The 9353-nt window shown below is 38.0% G+C and overlaps 1 protein-coding gene across 1 annotated transcript; it reads left to right on the top strand.

The window, feature by feature from the left end:
- Positions 1–5920: 5920 nt before the first annotated feature.
- On the top strand, positions 5921–8841 carry LOC110886793. Its single transcript, XM_022134638.2, has 2 exons — positions 5921–8543; positions 8629–8841. Exon 1 carries the CDS (start codon positions 6201–6203, stop codon positions 8505–8507), a length of 2307 nt encoding a protein of 768 aa, XP_021990330.1. The 5' UTR covers positions 5921–6200; the 3' UTR covers positions 8508–8543; positions 8629–8841.
- The last annotated feature ends 512 nt before the right edge of the window (positions 8842–9353 follow it).

Here is a 9353-nt window from a genome sequence, read left to right as displayed (position 1 = left end):
CAGCGGATCTTGCCAAAGCATCGAAGCCTGGAAGATACATTTCTGTATTCTGAGGAGCGGGAGCACGCTTTGCTTTCCTGATTTCTTCATCATTTTTATGTTCCAGTTTCTGGATGAACTCATAGATGTTAACCGTGTCTAGAGTTCCAGTGTGCTTCAACAACTCAATAAAAGAACTCCATTTTGGAGGTAAAGCGTCAGCAAACCTATTCACCATGTCTTGTTGAGTAGAGACAACCCCATAAGCACACATTTCACTAATCAGATGATAGAACCGTGTTGTCATATCATTTAGAGTTTCGTTTTCCAAAAACTGAAACGATTCAAACTCTTTCTTCAACAAATCATGACGAGACTTTCGAGTAGCTGCATTGCCTTCTCCTCTAGCAACTAAGGCATCCCATAATGTTTTCGTGGTCTTGCAATAGGAGAACTGATGATAGATATCTTTGTTGAGTGCTTGTGTAAGTGTAGCGAAGGCCTTTTTCTCCAATTCATAAGCCTTCTTGTCATTTTCGAGCATGTTGGCATAACCTTCTGAAGTGGACGCCGCAACCTCAAGATTAGCATTGAATGCATTGATGAAACACGTCCAAAGATCGGTGCTTTGCCCTTGAACATACGTGTGAAAGCGGTTTTTCCATGATGGAAAGTCGTTCATATGATTCAACTTTGGTGGACGATTGTTGCTGCCTGTTTCGCTTTCACTAATCAAAAGGTTTTGAATGCTTTGACTTTGATTGGATACCAAAGCCCATTGACTTGGACTGATTGATGGCGGTGGAAACATACTTTTCGCCCAAGCTGCAGCAGAGGTTAGCTCTTGACTAGATTGTGAGTCAATGCTCCAGTCCCAAGGACTTGTACAACTCATTTTGATCAAATACTAATAGAAAAACCTACACAAACACAAACTGTTAAATGCAAAAGACACGAATTGAAAGATACTGACTTGTACGAAAGATCAAGACTTGTTCGAAGGATCAACAGTGTTCGAAAGACCACTGTTGAGTTTCGAACAAAGACTTCGAAAGATTCACAAATGACAGATCCTTATCTTTCGAGCAATTATCTCGAAAGATTCACAACTTGAAAGATCCTTATCTTTCGAATACTGATCTCGAAAGATTCACAATGAAAGATCCTTATCTTTCGAAATAAATATCCTTATCTTTCGAACAGCTATCCTTCGAATAGATTCCTTGATCGAAGGATAAGACTCTGACTCCGAAGGATGGGTCGAAAGATGTATATCTATCGAAGCTTCCTTGATCGAAAGATGATCTTTCGATGTCGAATGATATCCTTCGAATACTCCTGACACACTGACACTGATATGACAGGTTGGTGAAAAGGTGATGGGTTGGTGAAGTCAACTTTCGGCAAAAGAGTATGGACAGACCATGCCTTTTCTACCAACTTTGATTTTGAAATAAAATATTCCCAAAAAGGAAAACCTTATCCAGAAAATCCGGTCACCGGAACCCACCGGAATTATGGCCGGAAATCACCAAATATCTTAAAAACAAGTTTTAAGTTACCCAACCCGCCTTTGAACACACCCGAAAGGTTTAGAACACGTTTTTATGTTAAAAAATGTAAGAAAACCACCAAAAACGGGTACTAAACCAAGTGTCCAAACACACCAAGACTTGAACAAAACCCGGTTTTAACAAGGTAAAGAGCCACGGCTCTGATACCACTTGTAGGTCCCTCTCGGAGGATGAGGTTCAACTTTAACCTTGTTATACTAACACACTAGCAAGTGCGGAATCCAAGCTAGTATGCAAACCGGGATGAAACAAGCATAAACACAAAACACACAAGATTCACCGATTAACACCACTTGTATTAATGCGAATGAAGGTTTCGGTTACAAGCACAATGTTTACAAATCAGTATTGTAAACTCTCTAATGTGTGTGTGTGTTCTTGACAGAATGCTCTCACAATCTCTCCAGTATATCTTTCTGTCTGTGTGTGTATATGTCTGTCTTTGTGAAATGAACACACTGCATGGGTATTTATACCCATACACAGCAGGTCTGTCCGAAGGATCCGATAGATGTCTCGAAGGACCATCTATCGATGTTGAACCCTTCGAAGGATCAGGAATACTGATCGAAAGATCATCTTTCGATCAGACTTCCATCGAAGGGTTCACAGTGACCTCGAAGGGTGATCTATCGAGGTCTATCCATCGAAGGTTCAACTTTCGATCTCATCGAAGGATCTCACTATCCTTCAATGAGTCATCCTAAAGCCAGACATGTTACATTCATAAACAAACTGTTTGGCCAAGTCAAACTAGGAGGATAGTTCACTTGGTCAAACTTACAAGACTAACATAGACATCGTTTTACATCGAGACCGAATACAGACAAAGTACAGACACAAGTGCACCAACAAGATCTTACACTTATCTCCTATAAATGTTACTGTGTATCCTTGGGTGATTAATTGATCCAAACTCAGTACATTTCTATCTATATCAGGAGTGTAGAAAACACTCTGAATTCGAATCCTTTCAGATCCGGACATCACTTCCACAATCCCTATTCCTTTTATAAAATAGAAGTTGTTTTCTCCCGTTTTTGATTCCCCACCGAACATAGTTTTAATCCTTTTGAACATGTCTAAATTGCCTGAGAAATGTTTTTTAAAGGTTTTACTTACGTACCAAATTTCGGACCAGAGTCCTCCATCAGTTCCGGTTACAATATACTCCATTCTCTGATCACTTTGTTGATCATCATCTGCCTCTTTTTGTTGTTGGATTCCTGTGTTGATCGCCAAACATATCAGTTGTGTTGCATCATCGTTTTCTTTCGTCTTGCAAGACGAAATTTGATGTCCCGATTTGTTGCAGTAATAACATCTTCTCTGCAACCATCTTCGTTCTTTTTTCTCGTTGGAACAGTGTTTACACGGTAACATGGATGATGTTGGCTTTAGATCTTCATCGCTTTCAACAGTGGCTCTGATACCACTTTGTTGAATATCAAGAACATGTGCAGCGGAAGTTGATTGAATATGTGAGTTAATATTGTGAATATGCAGGAAACAAAGAAAGTGCAGATCGAACAGAAAGGACAATTCGAGTATGAAATGTCTTGGTACCGGTTACATTTGCCGGCAGGACTTATTTATACAGTAACATACATGACGGTTATTGTTGGTTGGTTTTGGAGGGAATAACCACCACTTGAAACGGTGCCTTCCAAACCAGCATAACCGTTATATAATATCATCGTTACACATATATAATCATAAGGTTCGAATATCTAATACACACATAACATAAATTAAGTTTATATACTCTAATAATACAAACTTAACATATTTAATCAAAACCAAGTGTTCTGAACACATAATAACACCAAAACACCTATGACCTATCGACCTACTGACTATAGACATTAAATTGCATCTATAAACATTAAATTGCATCTACAGACTCCCCTTAAATATTGTCGGCAATCACTGTCTTCGGTCTTCACTTCTAGTTTGTCTTCAAGTTGCTTCCAACATGGATTCTAAAAGCAAAACATACGCGAACCACATGGTGGAACTTTAACGCCTCATCCATGTCCTTCGTCTAGTAAACATCAACATCTTGTATAAACGTTCAATTATAATATCATTCTCTGATAGATTCACCAACCACATAGGATCAAATATCCTAACAAACTGGTTTCCGTTTGTCAAAACAATCACTGCTTCACCTATCCTATTCTGAAATCATAATACCACCACTTAATGGATTCACAGAAGTCATGTTCCATCTTTTTAAAAGATTGATCATGATTGGTTCAAACAAGGAAGAACATTGATCAATCTGTGAGAGATCAAAAGAACTCGTTCGATACAAATAATGGTGAGAAGTTCAATGTGAGACAGAAACAAGTCATGAGATGCTACGGGGGATGTCGGTTATGTTAGACAATCAAGTTTGAGAGAAGAAGATTACGTTGTGAAGTTGTATTAATCGGTGTGAAAGACCTGACTGGTTCTAGAACCAAGATTGGGAGGATGGAAATTAATCTTGATTAAAGGGCAATATGGGTACATTATGAAACTTATGGGTTAAAAGATAAAAGATAAATTAAATGTAAGATTAGATTTTATTTGGAAATGATTATATTAGAAGAGTAGTTTCTTTATTTGATTAGGTGTCTTGTAGGTTAAGTTAACTTGGTTATGCTATAGGGTGTGGACATGATCCTTATGACCACCATGATCGTCCACGTCAGTGTCATGTCAGCCACCTCTAATTCACAATCCAAAACCACTACCCTAAGGATCATGTATCCTCTTAGGCTATAGGGTGTTGTTATCACCCTCATGACCACCATGATCCTCCACGTCAGTGCCATGTCACCCACCTCTAATCCACAATCCAAAACCACTACCTTAAAAGCGTGATCATGACCCAAACCACTATCCCTTATTTATTTTAATTTATTTTTGTCTAAAGAAAAAGAAAATGATTACTTGAAAAATGGAAACGAGGACCATGGTTGCCATGGTTTAATCCATTCAAACCATGGTGGATTAGGGAAATGGGTGGTATAGCTTTCCATTCATGTTCATACGTGGCGAATTATGTCCTAACTATGACCCTCACACCCTTTAGCCTTATTTATTTTAATTTATCTTTGTCTAAAAAAAGGAAATAATTACTTGAAAAATGGAAAGGAAGACCATGTTTGCCATGGTTTAATCCATGCAAACCATGGTGGATTAGGGAAGGGGGTGATATAGCATTTCTTTCATGTTCCTAAGTGCCGAATCATTTCCAAATCATGAACCCCACACCCTTTAGCCTTATATGGTTATGTATTAGTATCAATAAATGGTTTAGGGTCATTATAATGTTTGTAATCTTTCGTTCTTAATAAGAGTTCAATACATGACATCTATATAAAATGTCTTATATATAAAATTAAAAGAAAATGAAGATTCTCAAATGAAATAACCTACGTGAGGCTAAGCTTATACAAAGTACATACGTTAGAAAGTTCAAAAGAGTTCTGACCTTGTCACTAGAGTTCGTCACACTTTTTTATTAGATCATCTGATCCTTTTCTTCTAAGACTAAGGCCACACGGGGCGGTTCCGTGATGGAAGAAAATAACGAGTGATGGGCTTTTTCTTTCCACCGCCACTCCCTTTTCCACGCGTGATAGTTCAACATTGGGGTGATTCCGTGATTTTTTTTCACGGCGTGATAGTTGTTGGTTGTGAGGGTAGTTGTTGGTTTGGGGGAAATTGTTGGGTGTGGTGGTGAGTGATGATCACCGCCACTAAAAAAGGTTGCGAGTGATGGAAAAATAGTTGCTGACATAGTGGAACATTATTGGATATTGTGAGTGATGAAATTCTATCACTAGTGACCACCCACACTCCCCTAAACTTTACCTTCTCGTTGTGGTTGGTAGAGAAGATAACAACCCCAACCAATGGTATTCCGCTTGTGTTTATTACCTTTGTTTTCTTTTGAAGTATATGTACATTGCTTAATTACTTTTAAATCTATGTTTGCAACACGCTTTTTTTTTTTTTGTGTGGGTGGGGGGGGGGGGGGGGGGTCGTATACTTTTATCTCTAGTTGTGCTTCGCAAAATGTTGCTTATACAATGTTAAAAAATCAATGTTGTTGACACATTGTCATTATTCCAAAACATTTCGAATTCGTATGTATATTTTAAATGCATGATTGAGTAATATCTTTTATAAAAATCAAATGGAATCAACTTTTAGACAGCAGCATGTGCGGGAGAGCTTTTTTAAGTTGTTTTCCACAATTATTGCAGATAAAGTTTCATGGGGTGGCCCGGGTGATAGGATGGAATATTGGATTCATGTAATATTATATATGAATAAAAACCCCACAAATTATCATGCATCTGGTTCGAATTCGGTTTCTTTAATTTATGTATCAGCTTTAGGGAAGGCATGATTCATGTGTCTCCGGTAATATATTTAGTCACCGTCCGTAAATCCATTTTTGTTTCTATATAGCTATTATGTATGCAGGTTTCAAATACAACAACTATAATATATTGTCAAGTCTATCTAAACACGAAATCCAATCCTAAGCAGTAAGCACTGCCCGCATTTTTTCCACCCTAGATCTTGTTAGACCCAACTTAAGCTTATCTCCGTCAAATCAATTCATCAGTGTCTTTCCCTGGAGTTATGGGCTACAACTCAACAGATGGTTACCTAAAAATTTTGGATGAACTCATCGATGAATATTACCTTCCTGCAAACATGATAAATAAGCTGATGGGTTACATGAAGTCCATATACCGATCAGATCTGCAAAATAATTACAGCGCACCCATGTTATGGATTGGGATGTATATTGCCTTAGCATCTTTGGTTTGCATCCTTGCCATGGTAGCTGATTTGTTACATGGATTACGTAGCCGAAGGCTATGGTTTCCGTGTAGATATTTTAAACTTAATGCTGCTTTTCTCGCTGTCATATCTGTGGCAATGAAGTTACCTGTGGATCTAAGTGGTTCCATGCCTGGTGATGTGGACCAAGTGGCAAAGCTCGGAAGCATGGCTTTTATGTGCACCATCATGGCTAATTTATTGCCTTGTTTAGCAACCATGGGCAGCAATGAACTTTTGTCAAACGTCACAGGTTTGTGTATTTTTGTAATCACTATGGTTGTTAATGTTTGCATCCAAATATCAACTGGGGTTGTATCCTACAAGGAAGATGCCAAAGTAATTCAGAAGGTTTCACCTAATTATGATATTAAAATAAGTAAACATCGCAATACTGTGCTAGCCTCCATTTATGTGGCTTTGTCACTTGTGTTGTTGATGGTACATGTATGTTCATCTTTAGCGATTTTAAAATCCAAAAAGATTATAGAATCAAAATACCAACAACGTCATGAGAGAGCTTCAAAAAAGATTCAACCATCACCAGGAGAATTGTTAATGGTTGAGAAGCTACAAGAGTATGTGAGAAACCACTGGATCATGGCAGGAAGCGGCAGCCCCCAATTCATAACCGCCTGCTTTCGTACGACATCTGCTTCTGGGGTAATATGTGTTTTAGTCACTATCTTACACACACTTACTATGTCTTGGACTATTGAAGCTATTTTTACCAAGGATTGTGATTCGGATTATGGTTGGTCCATGATAGCAATTCTTATAGTACAGTTTATCGGTGTCGTGATTGGTACAATTGCACCATTTTCTAGATGTTTTGCAACCTTAAGCTTTAAAGTGTCCTTCAAAATCATTTCAAATCATTTTAAGGTCTTTGAAGTAGAAAGCTACTGGACTAGCAAGTTATATTCTTGGAAACGTGCTAGTATAAAACTCCCGATTCGTAGCCACAACCTCAAGGTGGTCGTCGAGGCTTTGAAAAGGCTAGTTCTAATCTTTTGTATAGAGCTACAGGAGGGAGTTGTGGTGGTATGCAAGATAATAGCCTTGATTCCGTTTGTCTTTATGATATGTCTCTTGTATTCTTTCCGTTTTTTGAAGTGGTTACCAAAAGCAATGATTATTTCATTGGGAGAAAACACTACAGAAAGAAACAAAGATCTTCGTCCATATGTTTTGTGTCTTGAAGATGAGATGGAGCTTGGTGAAAGAACACTGGAAAGCCTTTCCAAATCTGTTAACGAAATGATCCAAAAGGGTGAAAAGAGGCAACCTGAAAATCTCAATCTCAGAGAGTTAATTCAAGGAATATCAAATAGTGGTTTCCAAGGACTTGCAAAGTTTGACCACATTGATCCCAATCGTGTTCCATCTTTAGGATCAACGGTACAATATCATGATAGTTGGAGCTTACCGGTGGTAACCCTAACAACCATCGCCGTTTCTCTTCGACAGAATGAAGGTGAAAGCTTGTTCAAAAGTGTGAGGGAAGGTCTAGTATATGTCAACATTGTAGAAGAATGCCTCAATGTTACTAATGACCATGTCAGCATTCGAAAAGAAGCTGAAACTTTGTGGAAAGAAGTTGAGGTGGAGCACAAATGGTTAGGACACAAGTTTCAAGACCTTCCTCCTCATGTGAAAACAGCTCGACAGATTGTTGAATGGTTCAGGGATACAACTAAAACCATAGATCACGAAGACGGAAGTAATGGAGAAAAAAATGATGATTCCAGACACAGGTCTATCTGTGCCAACTCAATGTATCATATAACCAAGACAATGCTAATCGACAATGAAAACATTGAGAATGTCAGCCACGAACAACTATTCAAAGATATATCTTCAACGATCGCTGACATAATAGCCGCTTGTCTCACTAACTTACCACAAGTCATAACAATGAAATGCCACACTGGTGAGATAGAGAAAAGGGAGGCTGGTGTAAAAGACGCAGCCCTGCTTCTAGGTGAGACTAAAGAAATAATCGATACCCTTTATAAAGATGGCGATAATAATATTCCATGCATGAATCCAAGTGACTTGCCATTTATCAGCAATTGGCGTGCCCATTTAAGAAATCCCTAATTCCCCATGAAACCTTTCGGTTCTTCAAGTAATGAAGTAAGTTCATGTTTATTTTTTCAGTTTCCTCCTATTGTACTTAATTGTATTACTTAATTATAAACTGCGGTGTCTAATTTTACAGGATGATCGAATAAGTTCCTTCAAGAAGTTAATTTGCACGATCTAGCTATTAGCCTCCAGAAAGTATTTTGACTTGCTGGTAAATTGTTTTCATTTGTGTGTGTATATATGTTTGTGCGGTTTTGAGGAATATTTGGACACCTTTGTATTCTGTTCTTACTCCCCATTAGTGTTTATGCTATCTTATTAAAATGGTTGCACCTATCTTGGGTTTTTCGAATTAGCACACTTAATACCAACTTGGATGTATGGGAACCCAACCAAAATGAAACTAACGTGACTATGATCTCGAAACGATCAACGTGTTGAAGTTTGCTAGATAAAACTACACATTTTAGTGGTAATAGCCTGAGTGTCATCTTTTTGAATCTGGATTTCTTTCCACCACCATCAACCTCTCTAAACCATTACATGGTTAAACCTTTTTTTTAATGGAAAACTACACATAGTCTTAAAATCTACACCACATGTCTCCAATGAGAATTAAGTCCTCACCACTTGGGAGAGGGACATTATTAACGTATAATATATGTGTGTATTGTATTGTCATTTATTCATTATACATGTACTCAAATGTAAATATCTTATCTTTATAAATTCCTTGCATCCTCAGCAGTTGAGGTATGCCAAACATTACAGAAACTCCTCAACACTTTAATATTTCCATGGTATCACATAGCCGCTAATTGTCACACCCGACCTACAGTGGATTGGTAAGGGGCATGA

The sequence above is a fragment of the Helianthus annuus genome, chromosome 10 (genome assembly GCF_002127325.2).
Source record: "Helianthus annuus cultivar XRQ/B chromosome 10, HanXRQr2.0-SUNRISE, whole genome shotgun sequence".
In the NCBI taxonomy this organism is placed as follows: Eukaryota; Viridiplantae; Streptophyta; class Magnoliopsida; order Asterales; family Asteraceae; genus Helianthus; species Helianthus annuus.
This window is presented reverse-complemented; position numbering and strand designations above follow the sequence as displayed.